Source organism: Emydura macquarii, unplaced genomic scaffold, assembly GCF_026122565.2.
Source record: "Emydura macquarii macquarii isolate MOO-44397 ecotype Brisbane River unplaced genomic scaffold, CSIRO-AGI_Emac_v2 contig_587, whole genome shotgun sequence".
NCBI lineage: Eukaryota > Metazoa > Chordata > Testudines > Chelidae > Emydura > Emydura macquarii.
Window position 1 is genome coordinate 12294978 of NW_027130724.1, and position 26074 is coordinate 12321051.

General features: G+C 39.1%; 2 protein-coding genes across 2 annotated transcripts in view; both read left to right on the top strand.

The window, feature by feature from the left end:
• The window catches only part of PSMA1 (proteasome 20S subunit alpha 1), a 505652-nt gene that overhangs the window by 162870 nt on the left and 316708 nt on the right, over window positions 1-26074 (top strand). The window lies entirely within an intron of this gene.
• Window positions 312-24139, top strand: CYP2R1 (cytochrome P450 family 2 subfamily R member 1). Its single transcript, XM_067540406.1, has 5 exons — window positions 312-524; window positions 10456-10597; window positions 19158-19790; window positions 22248-22577; window positions 23890-24139. The coding sequence occupies exons 1-5, from the start codon at window positions 312-314 to the stop codon at window positions 24063-24065; spliced, it is 1494 nt and encodes a 497-aa protein (XP_067396507.1). The 3' UTR covers window positions 24066-24139.

Here is a 26074-nt window from a genome sequence, read left to right on the forward strand (position 1 = left end):
TAACGGTCATTCCCTGGACCCTGGGGAGCCGCCACTGACCGCCCCCTCCAACGGCCCTTCTCTCAACCGCCCCTTTTCAGAATTCGAGACTGGGCGTGGAAAGAGCGAGAAGAGGCTGGGCAACAACCGGCCGCCGGGCTGACTCCACCAATCACATCTGGATTCTCTTGCATAGCCCGGCTGTCGGCCAATCCGGGCGGTCGAGGGAAGGCAGAGCCCACGTGGCTGAGTGAAGGGGCGGGGCCAGGGAAAAGGGAGTCCGGAGTCGGGCGCTGGCGGGGGCAGCGGCGGAGTCTGGGGTGGGGTGGGGGATGTGGTCGCAGGGCCAGGTGTTCACGGCGGCGGGCAGTGGCGCGCTCCTGCTCCTCGTCCTTGCGCTGGTGGTGAGGCAGCTGCTCAAGCAGAGGCCGCCGCCCGGCTTCCCGCCTGGGCCCCGGGGGCTACCGCTCATCGGCAACATCCACTCGCTGGCCGCGGAGCAGCCGCACGTCTATATGAGGAGGCAGAGCCAAGTCCACGGCCAGGTATTTCAGCACCTCCTCGCCGGCTACCAGCCTGGGGCGCGAGGCAGGGGGGACAATCTCCCCCCCCCCCGCCCCCTCCCCGCCTCAGCCGAGAGCTAGGTGCACTGCACGGCGCACAGGACGACACCATGCACGGTGCAGGACGCCCCGTCGCAGGGGCTTGTGTCCGTGGCACTGCTCGTCACCGTGCAGGACGCCCCATCCCCAGGGCACGTCCATGGTGCTGCTATTCACCAAGCAGGATGCCCCAGCTGGGACTAGTCACCATGCAGGACGCCCCCTCCCAGGGACGCATCTGTGGCACTGCTAGTCACGGTGCAGGACGCCCCATCCCTGGGGCACGTCCCTGGTGCTGCTGTTCACCAGGTAGGGTGCCCCGTCCCAGGGCCATGTCTGCTGTGGCACTGCTTTGGCACACTGGGGGGTGTCAAGAGCTGCATACTTGTGGCACACAGTGCCCTCCGGGTGGTGTCAAGAGCAGCACTGTTCAGAGCTCAGGACTAGGAATGGCCCTAGCTTTTTTGCCAGCCAGGGTGAAAAAATGTTAGTGGAGGAATCAGAAAACAAACAAATGCACAGCCAGGCAGTCAGCAGAGGAAGGGGGAAAAGGCAAGACAATTAACAAAGAAACTAAAAAGTTGAGTAGTACAGCGTTCCCTTGAAGTTGGCACCAAGGGTGACCCACCTCTAGAACCTGGTGCAAGACAGCCTCCTGAGGGTGTTGAGAGCACCACCGTTCATTGCTCAGGATGCCCCACTATGGCAACAGTGCCACTATTGAGGATTCGGGATGCCCCTCCCCATGAGGTGGTGTTAAGAATGCCATTATTCATGGGTCAGGACTGTTCTATAGTGGTGAGAGCACCACTATCCACAGTGCAGAACACACTCAGGGGCTGTCAAAAACGCCACTATTCACAATTCACAATAAATTAAACAGTAATAAGTTACCAGGGCCAGATGGTATTCACCCAAGGAACTCAAGTATGAAATTGCAGAACTACTAACTGTGGTACGTAACCTATCATTTAAATCAGCTTCTGTACCAGATGACTGGAAGATATCTAATGTGACACCAATTTGTTAAAAAATGCTCCAGAGGCGATCCTGGCAATTATAGGCTGGTAAGCCTAACTTCAGATTGGTTAAAACTATAGTAAAGAACAGCATTATCAGACACACAGACTAACACAATTTGTTGGGGAAGAGTCAACACAGCTTTTTCTAAAGGGAAATCATGCTTCACCAATCTATTAGGATTCTTTGAGGAGATCAAGAAACATGGACAAGGGTGATCCAGTGGATATACTGTACTTTGACTTTCAGAAAGCCTTTGACAAGGACTCTCACCAAAGGCTCTTAAGCAAAGTAAGTAGTCATGAGATAAGAGGGAAGGTTCTCTCATGGATCAGAAACTGGTTAAAAAGACAGAAAACAGAGGGTGTGAATAAATGGTCAGTTTTCAGATTGGAGCAAGATAAATAGTGGAATCCCCAAGGATCTATCCTGGGTCCAATGCTGTTCAACATATTCACAAATGACCTGGAATAAGGGATAAATCAGTGAGGTGGCAAAGTTTGCAGAAAATACAAAATTACACAAGATAAAGTTAAGTCTAAAGCTAACTGTGAAGAATTACCAAGGGATTTAACAAAACAGGTTAACTAGGCAACAAAATGGCAGATGAAATTCAGTGTTGATAAATGCAAAGGCATGCACATTGGAAAACATAATCCTAAATATACATACAAAACGATGAGATCTAATTTAGCTGTTACCACTCAAGAAAGAGATCTGGAGGTCACTGTGGATATTTCTCTGAAAACATCTGGTCAATGTGCAGCTGCAGTCAAAAATGCTAACAGAATGTGGAACTCTGGAAAGAAATAGATGGAAAGGAATAGATAATAAGACAGAAAATATCGTAATGGCACTATATAAATCCATGGTATGCCCACACCTTGAACACTGTGCAATTCTGGTCACCCCATCTCATAAGAGAGATATTAGAATTGGAAAAGGTTCAGAGAAGGGCAGCAAAAAATATTAAGGGTATGGAAAACAGCTTCCGTACCAAGAGAGATTAACAAGCCTGGGACTTTTCAGATTGGAAAAAAGACGTCTAAGAGGGGATATGATAGAGGTCTATAAGATCATGACTAGTGTGGAGAAAATGTTGTTTATTTCTTCACATAACACAAGAACCAGGGGTCACCCAATGAAATTAATAGCAGGTTTAAAACAAAGCACAGTCAACATGTGGAACTCATTGCTGGGAATGTTAGAAAGGCCAAAAATAATGGAGTTTAAAAAGAACTAGATAAGTTCATGAAGGATAGGTCCATCAATAGCTATTAGCCAAGAAGGTCAGGGATGCAACCCCATGCTCTCAATGTCTCTTTCCTCTGAAGCATCTGGCAGTGGCCAGTGTCAGAAGACAGGATATTTGGCTAGATGGACCATTGGTCTGACCCAGTCTGACCATTCATATGTTAATGCACAGATGTCCTTATTCATGGCACAGAACGCCTGTCCAAGTTGTGTCAAGAGCACTGCTATTTATCACATAGTATGTCTCTCTCAAGGGTGTCGAGAGCACCACTATTCATGGTGCGGAATGCCTCTGAGGGGAAGTCACAATCTCTGCTATTTATGAAATAGGACACCTCTATGGGAGGACTGGAGGTGTCAAATGCCACTCTTTACAGTGTGACATATCTATCTATGGGGTAGAGAGTGTCTAGAATGCCATGATTCACAGCAAAGTAATCAACTTTGAGATGTGTAGATACTTCTGCTACTTATGGCACAGCAATTTTTTTCCCCTCAGACATTAATACTGTAATCAAACACAGCACATCTTGCTGGAGGCCATCTAATCCAACACTAAACATGGTGCAGGATGGCTCATGGCTGGGCACTGAAGCCACTGCTAAACATGATGTGTAAACTACAGCATAGGGCATTGAGACCTTAGTTTCATGTGATATGGTGCATGATTTTTTGATGCATGCAATAGAATATCTCAGTGCCACATGTGGAGACATTCATTATTCACAAGATGGTACAGCAGAACTTCCCTATTCATAGAGAAACCTGGGAAGAATAACCATCCCACTCCCAAAATGTACTACATTATGTCATGTGGATGCAGGAATGCCTTGATCTCATGAGATGATTTGCCCAAGAAAATTTCCTGTGAGCCCAGCACACTGAGGTCTGACACTACAAGTAAAGGGTCTCAGGAGATGGTTTATTAGCCTAGGGATCATGTCCTGTTACTACTCCCTAGTATGGAAATTAATCTTTTGGCCAAATAGGTCATCTTGCAAGTTGGCAAGCTGCAAGATCAGATTTATCATGTTAATCTGTTAAAACCATAGTGAATACATGAAAACCTATGTATAGATTCCAGAGATCTTCCTGATATCCTCTACCACAGGTAGAGACTCCAGTGCACCCTGCTGATATACCAGTAGCAGCCAATCTTGCCTCACGATTATTCTGGATATCCAAGAACCTCTTGGAGCACTATGACACTGTTCTCCTCCCTGCCAGTCACGTCCTGGCACACCAAATTCTGATGAACCCAAGGACAAAGCCTGAACATAAAACCCATGAAATCAGCATAAAACTCCCAAGAAGTGTGTCATGGGGTACACTCACCGCTAGTGGCACCTGGTTGCTCTGGGGATTAGCTCTTGACATGCTTTGCGTACTCCTCTGGCAGTCTCTTTCCAGTCATACTCTCGTTCTGCAGACCCTTCTCGCTCTAGGAACTGCAGCCTCCTCTTTGTGACTTGGCCTCCAGCCAGGTCTCTCCATGGTTCCCCTTTCTAGGAGATGTAAGAAAGTCTTTTGAGAACAAATCATCCCAGGCAGTCCATTGTTTTGTGCAATGTCCCCAGTTCTGTTAAACGTGGAAGGGGTCTGGACTGAGAGCGGGGCTGGCTGGAGGAACCAGGACACAGGGAGGCACTGTAGAGGGTGAATCCTTGCAATGCTGTGTCCTGAGGGGAGTGTTCTAATGGGGAGGGTATGCTGTAATGTCCCTAATTCCCTGACAATAGTATTGTTTATTATTTGTATTACCATAGTGCCTAGAAACCCTTGTCAAGGACCAGGACCCCATTGTGCTAGGCACTGTACCAACACAGAACAAAAAGATGATCCTACGCCCCAAGGAGCTTACATTCTAAGCACAAGACCAGAGACAACAGATGGAAATATAGAGAGAGGGGAGTACAAGTAAACAATGTTCAGCATGATAGGGAGTAGTCCCAGCACACCAACAGCATTGTCATGTTCTTGGTAGGCATCACTGCAAAGGAGAGTCTTGAGGAAGGATTTGAAAGTGGATAATGAGGTTGTTTTATGGAGGTATAGGGGAGCACCTCTCAAGCATGTGGGTTAGCATGGGAGAATGCAGAAAGGTTCTTGTTTGAAAATTTAGGAAGTGGGCAGTGGAGGCGAGCATTATGGGCTGAACAGAGGCAAGCATTGACATCTTAATAGTGACTGAGAGTTATGAGATCGTATTTAGCAAACTCAGGGAGTTGGTAGGTAAGATCCCATGGGAAGCAAGTTTAAGAGAAAAACAGGTGGAGAGAATTGGCAGTTTTTCAAAGAAACATTAAGTGCACAAAAGTAAACTATCCCATTGCATAGGAAAAAATAGGAAACATGACAAGAGACCACCCTGGCTTAACCAGGAGATCTTCAACGATCTGAAACTCCAAAAAGAGTCCTACAAAAAGTTGAAACTAGGTCCAGTTACGAAGGATGAATATAACCAAACAACACAAGCATGTAGAGACAAAAATAAAAAGGCCAGGGCACAAAATGAGATTAAACTAGCCCGGGACATAAAGGGTAACAAAAAAACATTCTACAAATACATTAGAAGCAAGAGAAAGACCATGGACAGGCTCGAGCCATTGCACAATGAGGGGAGAAAGACAATAACAGAAAATGTGAAAATGGCAGAAGTACTAAATGACATTTTTGTTCCAATTTTCACCTGAAAGATTAGTAGCAATTGGACATTTAATATGGTGAACGCCAATGAAAATGAGGAGGTAGGATCTGAGGCTAAAAAAGGGAAAGAATAAGTTAAAAATTATTAAACAAGTTTGATGTCTTCTAGTTGGCAGGTTCTGATGAAATACATTCTAGAATACTTAGGGAGCTGACTGAGGAGATATCTGAGCCATTGACAGTTATCTTTGAAAACTCTTGGAAGATGGAGAGATTCCAGAGGATTGGAAGAGAACAAATATAATGCCAATATATAAAAAGGGAGATAAGGATAACCCAGGGAATTACAGATCAGGCAGCTTAACTTCAGTACCCAGAAAGATAATAGAGCAAATAATCAAGCAATCATCAATTTGCAAACGCCTAGGAGATAATAACAATAAATAACAATCAATATGGATTTGTTAAGAACAAATCATGTCAAACCAACCTAATAGCTTTCTTTGACAGGGTATCAAGTCTTGTGGGTGAGGGAAAGTGGTAGTTGTAATATATCTTGACTTTAGTAAGGCTTTTGATACTGTTTCTCATGACCTCATAATCAAACGAGGGAGATAAAACCTAGATGGAGTTACTATAAGGTGGGGGCATAATTGGCTGGAAAACAGTTCTCAGAGAGTAGTTATCAGTGATTCACAGTCAAGCTGGAAGGGCATATCGAGTGGGTCCCGCAGGAATTGATCCTGGGTCTGGTTCTGTTCAATATCTTTATCAGTGATTTAGATAATGGCATAGAGAGTACACTTACAAAGTTTGCAGGCAATCCCAAACTGGGAGAGGTTGAAAGTACTTTGGAGAATAGGATTAAAATTCAAAATGATCTGTACAAATTGGAGAAATGGTCTGACATAAATAGGATGAAATTCAATAAGGACAAATGCAAAGTACACTACTTAAGAAGGAACAATCAATTGCACACATAACAAATGGGAAATGACTGCTTAGGAAGGAGTACTGTGAAAATGGATCTGGGGGTTAGAGTGGATCACAAGCTAAATATGAGTCAACAGTGTAACACTGTTGCAAAAAAAATCAAACGTTATTCTGGGATGTATTAACAGGAGAGTTGTAAGCAAGACATGAGAAGTAATTCTTCCACTCTACTCCGTATTGAAAAGGCCTCAGCTAGAGTATTGTGTCCACTTCTGTGTGCCACGTTTCAGGAATGATGTGGACAAATTGGAGACAATCTAGAGAAGAGCAACAAAAATGATTAAAGGTATTGAAAACATGACCTGAAAAAATTGGGTTTGTTTAGTCTGGAGAAGAGAAGATGGAGTGGGGACAGAACAGTTTTCAAGAACATAAAAGGTTGTTGCAAGGAGGAAAGTGAAAAATTGTTCTTGTTAACCTCTGAGGATAGGACAAGAAGCAATGGGCTTAAGTTGCTGTAAGGCTGGACATTACGAAAAGGTTCCTAACTGTCAGGGTATATAAGCACTGCAACAAATTGCCTATCAAGGTTGTCGCATTTCTGTCATTAGATGTTTTTAAGAATAGGTTAGACAAACACCTGTCAGGAATAGTCTCATTATTCCTTAGTCCTGAAAAGTCCTTGAGTGCAAAGAACTGGACAAGATTACCTATTGAGGTCCCTTCCAGTCCTACATTTCTATGATTCCATGATGGGAATTGTCTGTGAAAGGCCTTGAAAGTGAGTACAAGCAGTTTATGTTTGATGCAAAAGTGAAGGGGGAACAAGGGGAAGGTTTCAGAGACCAAGGTGACGTGGCCAAAGTGATGGGCTAGGAAAATGATCTTTGCAGTAGCATTCTGAAAGGATATGAGGAGGGCAAAATTGCATTTGTCAAGGCCAGAGAGCAGGATGTTGCTGTAATTGAGACATGAGATGATGAGCTGCAGGTGTGGCCTGGGGACACTCTTTAAAGAGGAAGTCCCCAGCACAGTGTACAGAAAGTCAATACAGCCTTGGTGACCTATCTGTTGGCCTGATCACTCCATCTGCTTCCTACTCACTGATCCCCAGACTCAGTAGTGGGGAGAAGGAAGGAGATACTGCCCCAGAGATGGCTAGGCCACCTTTTCATATGCACAAATCATGGAGGCACAAAAGGGTATATTCTTATTTAAGAGAAGCAAATTATGACAAATAGCAGCACTTGAATATAGTGGCAGTTTCACTGAAGGCATTTTTTTCCAAAACTGTCTTCCATTTGGTTGTTTCTTTGGTCAACAATGTTTGCTGAAAACTCAGCTTTATAGTACCTTAAAAGTACATTACATTGAAGCCGACAGTCTGTTGATTTATAAGTTAATGACATTAAAGCTTTATTTTAATTTTTTCAATATTTGTTATTTTAAAAATGTTTCAATGCTAGTAACAATTTTATGGTCTGTTGATATGCAGGCATCTAGTGCCAATAACTGTGGAAACGCTTGCTTAACTAGTAAGAAAGTTGGGTTTCAGAAGCCAGTAACTGTGGACCACAGTATTGGCCCTGAGAAGCTATTTAGGAACTGGGAAATGTGCAAAGATTTATTTAGTAGTACAAACTCATTGGAGCTTGACTTTGACAGAAGTACTGAGCATATATAACTCCCAGATTCCGTCTTTGAATAGTGATTGCTCTAGACCGGTTATTGATCTCAGAGATTAATAGAAACTTTGGTTTGTCATATGGCTTATTGGTCTGAGAGGAATCAGAAATTTTCAAGTGTATAAAAAATAAGGTAATTGTAAGCATTGACCACAATCACAGGTTTGTTTTTGCTCTTATTACAATGGATTGTTGGCGCTGTTTGAATCAATGCCTTACTATTTTAATATTTAGTGAGAGTTACATGTTGATTTTTTTATCAGTATATGTACTTGTGTGGGTGGGCATAAACTACTACAGGCACAAAGAATGGGGGATGTGATCAAATAAGTCTGAGAACCACTACTGTATGCAGAAGGGATTCTACAGAATTATGGGGGACTCAGAGAAGGGAAATGATGATGATTAAGGGCCTGAAAAAACTCTTTTGAAGAGAGATTGAAAAGACTGGGATTGTATACTTTAGAAAGAAAATAAGAGTGAACTTGGTAAAAGTATGCAAAATGATGAATGGTATAGAGAAAGTTCATTAAGAGTTTCTGTTCTCTCTGTCTCATAAAACAAAAACAAGGGGGAAATCAAAAGAAATTGAAAGGCTGCAAATTTAAAACTGATAAATGGAAATATTGTTTCAAATAGGGCATAATTAGATTCTGAAATTTTTTGCGACAGGTTGTAATGGAGGCCAAGAGCTTAGCAAGATTTAAAGAGAGATTGGACTGTCAATATGGGTAATAAGAATATCCAGTAATAATGCTAAAAAAAAGTTTTGTAAGTAATATAAAACCTCATGCTTCAGGGGTTAAGTTAATCTTTATTAGCAGTTAGGACAAGACATTAATCTGGGGCACATCCCACGTCTGCCTTCAACAGGGTTTATTGCATGTTCCTCTGAAGCATCCAGGCCACTTTTGGAGACAGGTACTGGGCTAGATGTTGGCTGTTGTCATGGGTGTCATCATTTGATGATTCTTTAGGGGTCTATATGAAATGAGTTGGCAGCCAATTTCAAAGACAGGAAACAGGACTAGATGAACCATCTCATAATTTGATGGTTACCTTGGTTAACACAGCTGTTGTGGCTGCATCATTTGATGGATCTTTGGTGGTCAATGTGGAATGAGCTAGTGTTCAGTCCACTACTAGTGTATAGTTGTCCATAGCCAAACTTTTCTATCGCAGTTGGCACCTTTGACAATTTCAACAGAGGGAGACCAAAGGTTAAATAAGCATTCTTCTCACTTGTAGAGATGGTCCCTGCAAATCAGAGTAGGAGGTAGTTTAGGGAAGCTTGCACTGCACACCTGTTCTGTGAATAAATAATGCTAATAATAAACAGAGGCATTCAGAGCACTGTCAATTCAATATCTTTCTAAGAATATTATTATATTGCAGTAGTGTTCAAAAGCATCAGTCAGAATTAGGGCTGAATTGTGGTTGGCACTGTTCAAAAATACAGAGACATGGGTCCAACCTTAAAGAATTTACAATCTGAAGTTTAGAGGAGAAAAGATTATACCAAACAATGTTTATGCTTGCAATCTGGAAACAGCTTAACATACTCTTGGAGGAATTTTATGCCAAAAAATTAAAGGTTTTGTGCACAATAAAATTCTACATATTTTATTTGCAAAATAACACAATATAATCACATCAGTTTCAATTATATTGAGAATTTATTTCAAAATATCCATATATCTGTAACAATACAGGCAACAGAAAATATTCCCCCAGGAGTAGAATTAAAGAAACCCCTAGTACAACCTAGTTACTGTTTCTCTGTTATGCTTTTGTTGGGTGCCTCAATCTGGATGTGTCATGTGCCAGCTGTGCACATTTTGGGGGAAAATTCTGCCCCTCTTGTATCAGATACCCACACTCCCTACACCTTGCCCCCAGCCACAGGACGCCCTCAGCCCAGACCCCCCGCACCCCCCTAGCCCCCGGAGAGAGAGAAACAGCTTGATGCTGGGTCCCCGGCTTTTATGGAGTTTCCTGCACGCCACCTCCTTCCTTCAGGACGTTCTGAGAACTGCAGCTGCTGGAACCCTCCAGCTCCCCTCCTCTCCCGGCAGTGTTCTGTATTTGCAAGCTGGAGACCCAGGATCTGGTGGGTGCAGCGTCCCCTAGTGGCGGCCAATATCTCTGCAGCACCAATTCTGGGAGGGGTTGAGCAAATTCTGCATTGCACAGAATTCCCCAAGGAGTGTTAAAATGTTTATTGTAGTGATGCTCAGTTGTTCTACTTTTTTCAGTATTGTCTTCATTACTTATTCTTGAAATTAACTTGAGGTTAATTTTACAAGTGCACTTTTGTTCATTTGTTTTTTTCAAAGATTTTCAGTCTTGATCTTGGAGGTATATCTGCTATTGTACTGAATGGTTATGATACTGTAAAAGAATGCTTGGTTCATCAAAGTGAAGTTTTTGCAGACAGACCATCTCTTCCTTTGTTCAAGAAGCTGACAAAAATGGGAGGTATGTACTGCAGTCATAAAAGGGAAGATAATATTTTCTTATTACATTGGATACTTGCTTTAGATTACTTTCCCAATCTTTTCATTTCTTATCCCAGAATATTTGACACTTTTCTAAAGACAGTGTCTGGGAAAGAGAAATGGAATTCTTTAAGCCCTAAAGTTTATGGTTTCTATGGTCAGCAGTAGCAGGTGGCAGCATGAATCATCTCCCTCCTTGCTGGTGATCACACGCAACTCAGGTCACTATTGACTTTGGAACTTTTCAGTCAGTTGTTTTTTGACAATGGTCAGTGAAAGAAGTCCATGCAGAAGCTACACTTCTTCATCTGCCATTCCAACTCTTTCAATTGCTCAGTGTTGATCTTGTTTGAATATCTTTTCTGTTGTGTCCATTCTTGCCTCCCACGCAGGTCTGGCCCTTTTTAATTGTTAAATTTGTTTTCTGTGAGTTTTTCTTCAATGTGGATCCAGGAGGATCAATAGGAAGCTGGTCTCCAAACTCTAAAAGACTTAGAGCAGAGATAATCATTTATTTTTTGTCAAGGTCCAAATTTCTTGGTCAGGGTATAGTCAAGGTTCAGACTCCAGAAAAAAATAATTTAAAAAAATAACAATAATGGTAATAATAAGTAAATCAAAAGATTTTGGGGTCCATTCAAAAGTGTCTGGTGATCCGGATTTGGCTCGTGGTCTGCCTGTCAACTACCCCTGCCTTAGAAGACCTTTAGAGTTCATCTGAGACTTTTCCCCCCTACTGTTAAGTAGTTCATTATTTTTGCTTGGTGATTGAGCACCCATCATTCTGGGGTCCTTAGCCTTAGCACTTTAGCATCTCTGTTTCAAGACCTATTTTACATTGACATTCTTTGTAACCTTCACTCATTACCTAAGAGGTTGGCTCTCTAGGATATGGAATGTATTATTCTCCAAAGCTCTTTGCTTCATCTGTTCTATGTTTCTTTACTTGCCTTGCACAAAAACTACTTAACTACCTTCTTTACCTGTCTGTATCTAACTCAAACTCTATTCAGGTACATTTAGCAACACTTTTGACCTATCATGAATTAGTCAAAGGTAGACCAGTGTCATCAGTTTTATATGGAGCTTGGCACTTTTAAAATGTCCCATTAAAAAGCTCCCTGAATTGTGAGATGTTAATATGATCCTTATGAGGCTGATGTAGACTCTGTGTGAGCCACTCAGTGTCTGTGAACTCAAGTCTCTGATTTTCCTGGTGGCAATAACTTCAGCTCATAAAGTATATTAGCTTCAGGGTTTAGTGACCTTCTTCCAACTTCTACAAGGACAAGGTGGTTCTATAGACCCATTTGAAATTCTTCTCCAAGGTGGTGACAGTCCTGTCTTAATAAGTCTATTATCCTGTCAACATTTTCCCAGCCCTGCATACCTATCTAGAGAGGCCGTTTTTCACACATTCAACATTAAAAAGTCTTTGGGTTTCTACCTGGTGTGGGCTAAATTCTTAAAAAGTCCACCTAACTTTTTATTTCCTTTAACACCAGTTAGCTGCTGTCATTAAGATGAATGTGTCAAAATGTTTCTAACTGTTTTTCACATTGCTATTATCCAGCAGGCTTGAAACTGTAAGGCCATATCAAGGGTAATCCAGTTTTAAGGAAACTAGATTATTTTAGTAGTACTCATTACGGTAGTATCTGAATATCCTGCTGGATCTGCAGTGCCTGCTTCAGCAGTGTTTTTATCGCAGACTTATGCAAAGCACCTAGATGGCCCTCACTCTATAATTATGCAAAGCACTATAGCTTGGATTAGGAGTCTATAGAGGAATCTCTTTTCATTCTCTCTATTCTGCATATCCTGTTTCTCAAATAGGAAAATCCAAACTCTCCTGGTCCTGTTGCTAGAGTTTTATTCTTTTGTGTTCTCTTATTTGTGTTAGCTGCATTTTTGAAGTGTCAAGCTGATGCTTTGGGAAGTCTTACTTCTATCCTATTAGAAAGAAAGCTTCTAGTTTACATAATAAACAATAATATGTAATATTGATACAGACCTCCTTTGTAAAGCACTTTGAGCTCTACTGATGACAAGTATTATATAAGAGTTAGATATTATTATATACATAGTTTGTGCATCTGTTTACAATAGTACTTTTACTCTTTAACCATTTGAAATATCCCTCAAAGTACTTCCTCCATAAGAGTGAGAACCTTACCTCAGTAGTATCTTTAGAAAAGAAAGATTAATTAACCTTTTAATTCTGCTTCACTGAAGGTATACTCACTCTCTTCCTTCAGAGTTTGGAATGTTTGCTTCCTTTTCAGTCAGGAACTAACTGGAAAGTTGCAAGGGCAGTGGAGTCCTGGATGATGTGTGACCACCAGTATAGCGTGAGATGTACCTTCATGCACTACTGCTACCCTCAGAGAGACACACACACAGAAAGAAGCCTTAGTGCTTATGGAATACCTCCTGTTTTATGCTAGGAAGCACAAGACCCAAGAGTAAGAATTTTGGCAGAGTGATATATTTGGGGAATCAAAACTGTGGGATAAGTAATTTCCCCTTTCAGCTTCTATGACTAACAAACAAGAAAGGGAGTTGTTTTTATACTGTTTGCTTGTATTTTTATATGCACACTTGGTTTGTCACCTTATAGTGAGGTAGGTGTTTGTTAAACTGGTTTCAAGCATTTAACAATTGATACTTTAGTGCAAATGTTGTTTCTTAAAGTACACTACTAATTAGCATAATCACACTGCCATAACCAAAAAAAATTATTAGACGTCACAGTCCATGCGAGTGAATTATTCTACATTTTACAAGAAATAGCAATTCACTGAATTGAGTTGGAATGCTGATTTCCAGCATCTTGGACTCAGTAATATTTTCCCTCAGAGTTTAATTACTCAAGTTCAGATAGCTCTCTCAACATAGCTTCTCTCTTCCATATTTTGCTCTTTTATGCTAATTTCTGATCACTTAACTGGGTAATTTTTCCATTCTTCCCCTCTTCCCTTCAAAGTGAAGTGGGGGCAAACATTAACTAACATATTTAAGTAGTAAGAAGAGTAACTAAAACAGATTTTACACACTCATGTGTGTGCACACACACACACACCATATATACATTCTTGCAAAATACAGACTAAAATTCTTAGAATGCTGATCTTTGCTTTTCTTTGGACGTCTGGGCTTTTGTTTCATCTCAGCTGTGAAGAAGGCAGTATAAGGCCAATTCATTTTTCTTTTCATTTCAAATACAGTTGAACCTTGCATTAAAATCTTCATGGCTGTAGACTATTTTCACTTTCATTCAGAGCTCTGTTGCTGTCCTTCCCAATTCAAATGGAATCAAAAAACCTTCTCATGCTTTGTCATTCAAAGTATAATTTGCTCATTAATTTTTCCTGTGCCTGTTATAAACGTAGAGATGCTTAAGAAATGAACTGATCTTTTGGAGAAAAACAAGGGCAGAATTTTGAATCTCTTAATTCACCTTTTAAATTCTTGTAGAATCCATTTCCCAATATATTAAGAGAGGTAAGAACAAATGGGGTCTTTTAAGCCCTTAGGCTCCTCAGGTTGTTCACAACTCAAGAGTTTTGACTGTGGATCCTCTGCTGTCTAATGGTGAAGAAGTAATACCCTAGATTAATCTCCAGATGTAGGATCTGGACTCTGGGATCCAGCAGCACAAAATCCATCAGAAGCAGAGATGTAGTGATGCAAACCACCCTCAAATTTAACTCTACCTAGAGGTTATGAGCTCCAACTTGGCAAAACTAGCCCAGACTAGCCATGAGATGTGCTGATTTAGCAGCTTTCCTGGGGCAGCCTTCACAGGTGAGACTCCTTTGTAGCTCAGTTGGAATTTAAAGTTGTTCTTCCCTGAGGGAATTCCCACAAGGTAAATACCACTTTGTGACAACTGGGCCTGTAAGCATGGCTGTGTACGTATTCTGCAATGGGCATAGATAAAATAAGAGTAAAGGGAACAGTTGTCAAATCTGAGGCATCATATAGACCTCATCATCTTTCATTCCAAGTGCAAACTATACTTCTTTGACTTTGTTTTTGCTAATATAAACACACAGAGTGCACGTATAATATATTAAAAGTGTTTATTTAAAAACTCACACAATTTCTCCTTGGAGTGAGGAAGAAAGAAAGAAGGAACTGCACGGAATACACTCTAGTCACGTTGCCCAGTGCACTTCTGGAAGGCACTTGAGTACTGTGTTGATGAGGAACATAAAAGAATCTGAATAGAATAGAATTCACACCATGAAACAATGTGGGTTATTTTAAAAGTATTGCACAACTAAATCATGGACATGGATATTTATATTGCACTAACTGATTAAGAGAAACATACACTAAGTTATTAAACAAACAAACAAACAAAAAAAATTCACCTTTGGTATGATACTGAACATGAATGTATGAAAAATGGAGCTTATACGGAAGTTAGAATTCAATCTTAACTATAGAATCACCACAGGCTACTGCTATACTATTGTGGCTTCAGCATTTTGTCATCTGAGTTCACTTTGCTTATTTATTTATTTTTATATGATTCATTATCTGTTTAAAACTCTTAGGTTTTTCAGTTTAAACCTATTGAACTGCCTAGAAGTATAATAAAATTTAGCCTTCACATAATAATCTTACCATTAAAGCAATATTTCTTGTCCCATCAACTCACTTTCTCCTAGATACCCAAAAGAAAAGATGGGCTTTGTAGTGAACACAAAGGGTCAACAAATGCAGACTAGTGGACAAGTGAGGTCTCTTCTTGAAGGATGCCCTGCCATCATCAGTTTCTCATTTAAACTGAGAGATCTCCGACTTGAGTGTCTTTGATAGCTACTGGAGCAGTATCACATGGATAGAGAGACCATCTCATAGATAACTGGGTTTCAAACCATGCAGAACTCTAAAAACTAATACTTTGAAGTAAATCTGAAAATGTATTGCTAGACTGTACAGATTATGGAGTACTGGTATAATATTTACTCTGAGGCAAGCAGTGTGTAAGATAAAAGATCATGTTAGAAGAAATCAATTGATGAAAAAAGGAGGGGAGGAAGTCACTATGTCAATCATTGTGTCCATAAGAAATAATTCTAAATATTCTCTCATCACTAAAAGTATGTCAGCATATAAAAAATAAGAGCATAATCCCAACCCCATTTTGTATTACATAAGAAAGAATTTATATTGGATAAAATATGAATTGCCATAGCATAATTAAGAAGCCAAGTGCCTGACAATGTGTCATAGGTAAGGGTGGGAAAATAAAAGTGCCACCGATCTGTATCCAGAACCATCTCAAGACACATATCCTCAATGGTGAAATGAAGGTAGCAATTGAAAATTATATGTAATACATGAAAAAGGAAAAAATAGCAATCCATATAAATTAGAAGTTATGAAATGCGGATAATGGATATGGGAAGCTAAAGGCATCAGGGAAGAATCCACGACTGACAGAGCTAAAGATAATAAGTAGGTGTCTTTTTTTAAATGTACATGAGGAATAACAACAAAAAAATACCCTAGCAATGTTGTAGACCCCTTGCTAGATGGAGATGGTGACGTTTTTAATGACACAGAGAAGGCAGAAGTGTTCAATAAATATTTCTGTTTTGTATTTGGAAAGAAGGAAGATGTACTCAAATCATATGAGGATGATGAATTTGTTTCCAATCCATCAAGAACTAAAGAGGATGTTAAAAAATATCTTACTAGGGATAAACATTTTTAAATCAGCATGCCTAGGTAACTGCACTCAAGATTCCTAAAAGAGTTGGCTAAGATATTAATAAATATTGAAATTCCAAAAGACTGCTAATGTAGTGCCATAAAGGGAAAGTGGGTTGATTCAGGTAACAATAGGTTGGTTAGCCTGACACCAATCCCAGGCAAAATAATGAAAAACTGATATGGTATTCAATTAAGGATGAAAGGAATATAATTAATGCCAATCCGCATATTTTTATGGAAAAATAGGTTTTGTCAAACAAACCTGACTTCATTTTTTAAGATTAAAACTTTGGTTGATAAAGCTAACTGCGTAGATGTAACATACTTAGATTTTTGTAAGGTGTTTGACTTAGTATTGTATGAAATTCTGATTAAACAGCACTGTACAGTATCAATAGACCACATGTTAAACAGATTAAGAGCTGGCTAATTGAGAGGACTCAAAATTGTTGTGAATAAGAAAGCCTAATTGTCTAACTAAATGGAGGTGTTTCTAGTGGGGCTCCGCAGGGATCAGTAATAAGCCCAATGCTATTCAACATTTTCATCAATGATCTGGAAATAAGTATGAAATCATTGCTGATAAAATTTGTGGATGACACAAAGATTGTCAGAACAATAAATGATGAGCATAGAGAACTCATACAGAGCAGAGCAATCTGGATTGCTTGCTCTGGGCCCATTCATACATGTATTGTATTACAGCCAAATCTAAAGTTATATGACTAGGAACAAGGAATGCGGGCCATACCTACAGAATAGGGACTATATCTGGAAAGAAATGAGACTGAAAAGATTTTTAGGGGATCATAGTGGACAAGCAACAGAATAACCAACCATTATATTGCTGTGTTGAAAAGAGCTTATGTGTTTCTTGGATGTATAAATAGGGGAGTAGTGAGAAGGAATAGGGGTGATTTTTACTGGTTTAAGGCATAGGTGAGAACGACACCGGAATACTGTGCGCTGTTCTGCTATTCACATTTTTAAAAGGATGTTGAAAAATTGAAGAAGGTACAGGAAAAAGCCACAAAAATTTATCATTGGAAGTCAATGGTAATTAGGCTTCTAAGTGCTTAAGTCAATTTTGAAAATGAGACTTAGGCTCCTATGTTAGTTATGTATTGCAACACTGAGCAATGCCTAAATACCTTTTTTTAAATTTGCACTTTAGTGACTGCTAAGTGGTACAGTTTTTTGGGTTCTTTTGCATTGGCCTGTCATTGATCCCTGTTCTTCATCTTCTCCCCCCAAGTCCTCCTTTATTCATTGGCATATTCACTATGCAACTTATTACTGTGAGAAAAAAACAATTAACCTTTTTCGTGTTTTGCTGGAGGTTTTTTTTTGTTTTTTTTGTTTTTTTGGCTTAGAGACAGAGTGTCTATTATCCCATCTTTGCACAGGGATGTATATAACTCGTTAGGATTTGGGGGAATTGCTAATAAATACATCACATTCTGGGCTACAACAGTCCAGATCAATGAGTTGTCATCACCTGCCCTGCAACCTTGGGTGCCTTGCAATGATTTGCTGTTGTGGCTCCCAATCTGGGCTGCTCACAACCAGCCTATCATCATTCAGGTCACACCCTGAGTGTCTGTGTGGTTTACAGCCCTGGTTCAGCAAATCTGATGATACAACCCCGCTCTGATTTCTACCAGTTACTATTTTCAGGGTGACCCCACACAAACTCCCAGTCCCGAATTTTCCCAAAATCATGTGCTCTGTAATGTTCAACCCTCTCCTGGGTAGTTCAGAGAAATAATATAGTTCATTTGCTTCTTTAAGGAGACAAAACACACCAGTTTGCTATATTAACTGGAGCTGACATACACTTTAGTACAAACACAGCACTGTTAGTTTAGATTAATAGTAAAACAAGTTTATTAACAAAAGAATATAGGATTTTAAGTGAGTTGAAGTATGAGAGAGAAAGTTAGATATGGTTACAAGCAAATAAAAGTGAAAACACACATCTAAAACTTATTTTAGCAAATTTTGGTTGAAGGCTTTGTTCAAGATGGCCTCTCTCACTCTCAGTCTTCTAGCAAAATGGTGACTTACCCTGTCCTTGATCAGAATCTCTTCCAGAGGCTCTGGTGCCTTTGTTGTCTTAGGTGAAAGTGACAACTTGGGGTTCTCTGACCCTTTCTTTTGTAGTCCATTGAATCTCTGAAGTGGATTATCCTGAAGGATATCCCTTAAAGTAAAGTTTATTTAAACTGTGAGGAAGACAACATGGAGTTTGGTGATGAACGAAGCACCATCTCTTTCTTCCCCCACTTGTGTTTGCTGAAATACAAATTGTTCTGTTTCCTGCCATCTCCTTTCCCTGCTGTTTTGATGATCCTGTTTACTACTTACATGTAACCTGGGGTAAATACATGTTCCTTTGTTAAGGATAGACCTGTTTAACAACATTTTTTTGAACATTTGCTAATAACATGATACAGGAGGAATTTATAACTTTACATATAATGTTGCTACATACATTTCTCCATGATATTATTGACCAGCAAGTAATTTGTTTTCAAATGATACCTCACAAGGCATATTTTCTACAAAGATTATTACAATGAATGTGAATACAGGAGTGTTCTGGGTCATAATATCCATATATGTTAGTGAAGGAATAGATGTCTGAGACTTTCCTGTATGGGAGTGGCCATCACCACTAGGCAAGCCACTGGGACATCTGTATTTGTGAATTTACTTTTAGCATGGACTGCTATTTTTAATAGCTTTGTTATCTGTTGAATATGGATATAGAGCTGTACATAAAATACTGTTTGAAAATGTATTTTCAGGTTTATTGAACTCCAAATATGGTAGAGGCTGGACAGAGCATCGCAAGTTAGCTGTAAGCAGCTTTCGTTGTTTTGGGTATGGTCAAAAGTCCTTCGAACACAAAATTTTGGAAGAATCCATGTTTTTTCTTGATGCCATAGATACATACAAAGGCAGACCTTTTGATCTTAAACACTTGATAACAAATGCAGTCTCAAACATTACTAATTTGATTATTTTTGGAGAACGTTTTACATATGAAGACAATGAATTTCAGCACATGATAGAGATTTTTAGTGAAAACGTTGAATTAGTTGCTAGTGCTTCAGTGTTCCTGTATAATTCTTTTCCCTGGATTGGCCTATTACCCTTTGGAAAACACCACCAGCTGTTTAAGAATGCAGCTGAAGTCTATAACTTTCTGCTTGAACTTATTGAGCGTGTCTCTAAAAACAGGAGGCCTCAGTCACCTCAACATTTCATAGATGCATATTTAGATGAAATGGATCAAAGTGAAAATGATCCAGAGTCTACATATTCAACTGAAAATTTAATTTTCACTGTTGGAGAACTTATCATAGCTGGAACAGAAACCACAACAAATGTTTTAAGATGGGCAGTATTGTTTATGGCTCTTTATCCAAACATTCAAGGTAAGAAATTCTGTCATCTTTGAGGAACTGATATTGTAGCCTTTATGGTGAGAATTTAGAGTGCATTTTCAAGGTGGTATGTTGGAGTTGCTCTGGCTAATCTGTAGTAAAAATAAAAACTTGTGAGCATTACTCCATCATCTCCCTTTTTAAATATATTGCACGCAGACAAGCTGTTATTTTATCTGCGGCTAAATGGGTGTCAAGTTACCATAAGGATAATATTTTAAGGTTGGGTTTTTTTGTAAATACTTCACTGAACTTTTTTTTAAATAAGGAGAGATTTACTTTTATTATGTATAGTATGAACAATATGATGACTCAGAATATTTTCTGGCAGAAGAACACAAGCATCAGCAAAAAAGTGTAAATCAGATTTTGGATAACTGTTTTTGAACCATTTTTTAATCCTTAAGTGCATCAATCCATAATAGGTTTATGTACTATACACTTATATGTGTTGATTGTTTGCGGGGGAGGGAGGGGACGACAATATGAGCTTTTTAAAACATAACCATTGTTAGCTTACTTCTGAAGTACAGTGGTAACATGTATTCTTAAAGATGACCACCACTGATGTTTTGTGCAGAAGCTTGGATGTTAAATTTCATTTGTCAGCTTTTTCTGTGGGTTCACACACCTTCTGAGAATTTTTTTTTCATATCACAACCTTGTAGGTGCTTAGTTTGAATTAGGACTTTTTTAATACGTAGGGGAAGAGGCCAATTAAAAGTGGTTCAAATATTAATGTGTGAAAAATTGCTATAATATATATGATGAGCCAAATTTTCTGCTCATGTAAATGGGTGCTGCTGCCTTGACCTCAGTGAAGCTGGATCCATTAACACCAGCCGAGAATTCTGTTCGGTGTTTATTTTTCATAAATTTGTTTAACTGTTTTAACCATGCTCTACTGTACATCTTGGAGACTCTGCTGAAATTATGATTGTTATTGCAATGGTGGCCATCAGTTAAAATATCTTATACATTTTAGAGAGACCTCTCTTTCATCAAAAGGGTTTCCTAAACTCCACATTTAGATATCCATATCTTGTCAAGAGCTATGATCCAGCGGATAGCAATATATGTTTGTAAGTATGTATATGGCATGAGAGGAAAGGGAAGAAATTCAAGGCTAAGAATGACCTTCATAACTACTATATTTACTCCCCTTTAATTTCCTCCTAATATCAGGATCATTCATACCTTACCAGCAGTTTACAGGCCTTACAACAAAAAACATCCTTATTCCCCTCTACCTTAGGTCTTCCCCAAAACATCATCTTCCAAAAGAGGACAGAAACTAGACACTTCTTGGAGTTTTGTCTCTCGCCCAGATTATTCAGGAGGCACTGGATTGTTATAACACAAAGCAATCCCTCCCCCACCCCCTTAAAATTCTCCTATGATCTCAACTTCTGTTAGCATGTGGGAGAAAAATAAGCTCAGGATCCAAGATCAGATTCTTTACATAGCAGCAAATAATATTAATATCCTGCATTTATTTATTTTCCATGTGAGGATCTCAACATGCATTGACAATACCAATTAGATACAAAATGCACTTAAGTTCTGGTCTGATCTAATCTCATGCACTTTCTTTGGGATGGAAGAGGTTAGTTTCATTTGAAGAATTAGGTAATAGTTCTCCATTGTCTAGATATATTGTATTGATGCCATTGAAGCTTATCACTGCTATTTTATGTGATATAGGGGCTGTCTAACAGCATTAGCAAACCCACTGATAAAATACATCAGGAAAAAATAGTAAAGGAGCTGTTACCCAGTTGAGCAAACTATTATATGATTTTTTTCAATGTGGACTTGATTTAAAGGATCCTGTTACATTTTTTCATTTTTAAAAAAGCTTGAAAGAGAAATAATTTATTTCCCAAAATGTAAAAAATAAATAAATCCAGAAGCCAGCTAGAGTTCTTCCTCTTAGTTTTACCATAATGTGCCTAACTATTTCAAGATTCTTAAAATAGTAGGTAGTTTTACACAACTATATTATGTACTATTTTGGGATAATTTGATAGATTAAAGATTAAGCAACTCTTAATTCTAATTTTTCTATACATGGTCTGCTCTTTTGTGTTTGTGTTTTTTCTTGTTGCATCTAATATACTTCATCTTAGCTATCTAGAATGTGATGTTAGTTATCCCAATTCTGATTAGCTCCTTGAGAGGAAGAACTTACTGAGAAAGAAAAACATAGGAAGTAAGATTATGGCCCCAGTTTGTTGTGACATTACTATTTCTTTGAGGCTTGAAAAAACTTTCAGGAGTGGAATGAGACAATTAAACATTGAAAATATCTATCATACTAGCTTATTAGGTGCTGTATTAAGTAGTAAGACATTTAGAGTCTTTAAAAAATTATTTATATATTTATTTCTTATCTTTGAATTTTAAAGTATTGCACAAGAAACTAAAGTTTTTTTCCCCCCCTAACAGGACAAGTTCATAAAGAAATTGATTTAGTCGTGGGCCCAAACAAAACACCTTCTTTGGAAGAGAAATGCAAAATGCCTTACACTGAGGCAGTTCTACATGAAGTTTTAAGGTTTTGTAATATAGCTCCATTAGGTATTTTCCATGCAACTTCTAAGGATACAGTTGTGCATGGTTATTCTATCCCTGAAGGCACTACAGTAATTACAAACCTCTATTCTGTACACTTTGATGAAAAGTACTGGAGTAACCCAGACGTGTTTTATCCTGAACGGTTTTTGGACAGCAATGGGCAGTTTATCAAGAAAGATGCATTTGTTCCTTTTTCACTAGGTAAAAAGTCATATCTATTCATATATCTAGATAGAATAGGTTAATAGTGTTAATTGATGCACAGTAGACAGCATGATGTAAAAAAGCTATACTTATGATAAAACAACTATTTTTAGTTATATTTAATATAGTGCATCAGAGGCATAGCAATATCCAATGCAATCTCCTATATAAATGAAAGCACATTTTGATACAAAATCTGATCATGTCATCTTAATGTTTTATATGTCTATTTATGTGATGATTTTACATATCTTCTGTCACTGTGGTATCTAAATGGATTTTTTTGTTTGGCAGTCAATGCATCTAGGCTAAGCAGTCATTTGCTGCTTATGTTTTTGTGTATGTTCAATTTTCATAGTCCAGTTTCCATCTTTGAGCGCACCCAGATCAGCACTTGAAATTGCTGCATATGAGTCTCTTATTTCAAATATGGTCCACCATGTCCAGGATGCCAGTTAATTTTGTTTTTCCTACTGATTACTTTTTGGGAAAATAAATACATCTGATCTGGAGCAGAAATCTAGAGTTTTTAGAACTACTTGATTGATGCTGCAGATGCTTTTACTGAATACAGTGTTCTAATTATTCAAGTGATATAATGTGGGGTTTTTATTAAATCAATTGAGCAAAATACCAAAACCCCCAAGCCCTTCCAGCTAACACTTTCCTTTTACAGAACCTGGAGAGTGTTTCCAAGCTTTAGAGCAAAATAGATTAAATGTCTTACTTATTTAACCTCTTCCTGTTTAGCTGCTCTTGTATCTAATCATATTGCTTCTTGCCTCTTGTACTTCATCATTTCTGCTAGCCTTGACTGTCAATTTATTTATGCTTCCATGCTGCCTATTACGCATGGAATGGAAATTAGCGTATAAAGCCACTACCCTATCCTACTTCATCCTACTTCAAAAAAGTCCCATTTTTACTGTGATATCTATAGGTAATTGCAGCTGATGATTGGCAATAGACTTAAACACGTGTAATACAGAAATTAGTGAGTGACAAACATCTATGACAATAGGCACAATTTTTTTATCCTTTGCAAAAGTCCCATTGATATCATTAGCAGTTTTGCCTAAATTAAGACAGCAGGATTAGATCCAGTAGTACTTGTGTTGTCAAAACTACAAATGTTTTTAAAATGTAACCCTTAATATAATTTGCCCCCTATTATTTCCTATGAATGAGACCCAGTATTGTGTCCAAACACCTCCACTTGGACTGGAAGCAGAAATAACTATTCTTATCTGAAATATAGGTGCAAATATTATTAAGGTAACTTTAAAAATATATATTTTTTTCTATTCAGGAAGAAGACATTGTCTTGGAGAACAACTGGCCAGAATGGAAATGTTTTTGTTTTTTACTTCATTACTTCAACGCTTTCACTTGCATTTTCCACATGCTTTGATTCCAAATCTCAAGCCAAAATTGGGTATGACATTACAACCTCAGCCATATCTCATCTGTGCTGAAAGACGTTAAAGTATATGGGCTAAATGAATACATGGTGCTACAGCAATTTAGAGCAGCTGAGTATCTGGCCTCATCTTATATTTGTAAATATCTTGTTCATAGTCTTGCCGAAAGAAAAAGAATTCTGAACACTCTTTGTTAAAGCACTTGCACACAGATTTTGTCTTATGCTTTTAGATATTTCACATATTTGTATGTGATTTGCACAAAAAAGGCATTCATACTCTTCATGTGTTACTTCATGTTCTTACTTCAAAAATCTAGATCAGGTACCATTTCTGATTTAAACTTTTCAAAATTTCATTGAATTACCCCTATTTAAAGATTAATAAAAATTCAGCTACTGACACACACAATATATTCTATTACATATAGTATTTAAATAAATTTGAGAAAAATAGTTTTCAGAGTTTTTAACATAAGCAGCAAACTGCTTTTAGTGTGGGAGAATGTTCTGATAAATTTGGAGAACTTGGATGAAACCTTTTACAGTCAGATTCTTCTCGTGAAATCTCAAATAATGAAAAATTGCCCCAAACAAACTTACTTTTTAGAGTATTGCATTAAAAATATATAAACCTCAATTTTTTCATTAAAATCATTTTGAAATAGATACGATTCATTACAACCTATTTATTCTTCAGCTTTGACACATCCCATCTTGCTCCATTAGAAGCCATTCAAAATGCTGCTGCAAAGATAATTTTTCTTGCATGTCACTTTGAGTACATCAGCCCTTTTTACATCCTTCAGTTAATTCCACATTTGCCATTGCATCAAAGAATAACTGCGTGTCTTCACTTTTATGGCCCTTTATGGCCTATATCTATCCTATCTACTATACCTTATATGCTGTCAGTAAGGATAAGATTAGGTCACTGAACTCACAGAATCCGCGATTTCCTGTGACCTCCGTGACATTTTCTGTTTCAGTTGGAGAGGAGGGGCAAGAGCTGACAGCCAGCAGCTCCCTGCCCCTATGGGCTGGGGAAGAGGGGATCCAGATCTCTGAGCCGCAGCGGGGGACCCCTGGAACTCGATGCCACTGCCTGCGGCCCCTGGAGCTCCTAGGCACCATGGGCATCCCCCGAAGCTCCCAGCCACTATGCGCTGCCAAGGTTCCCAGCTGCCATGTATAGCAGGGGACCCCTGGAGCTCTGATCCACTGCCATGGGTGGCGGGGAGCTCCCAGAGCTCAGAGCTGCTGCGGATGGTGGGGAAGACTCTCAAGCTCCAAGCTACCACTGTCAGTGAAGGCTCTCAGCTGTTGCAGCTGGCGACGGGCCCCCAGAGCTCCAAGCCACCATGGATGTGGGCCCCAGACCCAGAGCTCCCAGCCCTGACCCCCAGCTCCCTGCCTCTGCAGACAGCAGGGAGGACCTTGTCCCACTGCTTTCATCCTCCCAACCTCCCCCGACATCAGCCCCATTTTGTCACAGATAGTTATTTTTAGTAAAAGTCAGGGAGAGGTCACAGCTTCCGTGGACGTTTGTTTAGTGCCCACGACCTCTCCCTGACTTTTACTAAAAATAACTGTGACAAAAACTTAACCTTAGCTATCAGGACATTGTCTTCTGCCTCTGCTCTGACAATTATGGCAGCCATCACAGCCTATTTGTTACATTTTCAAACAAACATCTTGCTGCTTCCCATGCTAGCCTCTCCATTGTTAAAAATTTGAGACTTATTTCTAATCTAATATGGTGTACCTTTAACTTCCAGCTACTGGATTTATTATACCTTTGTCTGCTAGATTGAAGAGCCCTCTATTATCTATCATTTTTGTAAGATTGAGCTCCTTGAGACTTTCGGTATAAAATTTGTTTTTTTTTTTCATTCTTTTAATCTCTCTTGTGGCTCTTCTCTGAACCCCTTCCAGTGTTTTTCCACATCTTTCTTGAATTGTGAACATCACAAGTATTCCAGTAGTGATTGATCAGCACCAAATACAGAGTTAATATAACCTTCCTATTCCTACTGTATATGCTCGTTTATATATCCAAGGATCACGTTAGCCC

What these genes read in the sequence shown, in the direction of transcription:
- CYP2R1 (XM_067540406.1), top strand. Translation starts at nt 312, where the DNA reads ATGTGGTCGCAGGGCCAGGTGTTCACGGCGGCGGGCAGTGGCGCGCTC. An exon ending in AGAGCCAAGTCCACGGCCAG is followed by an intron (nt 525 to 10,455) that starts GTATTTCAGCAC and finishes TTTTTTTCAAAG; the next exon opens with ATTTTCAGTCTTGATCTTGG. An exon ending in TCTTTATCCAAACATTCAAG is followed by an intron (nt 19,791 to 22,247) that starts GTAAGAAATTCT and finishes CCCCCCTAACAG; the next exon opens with GACAAGTTCATAAAGAAATT.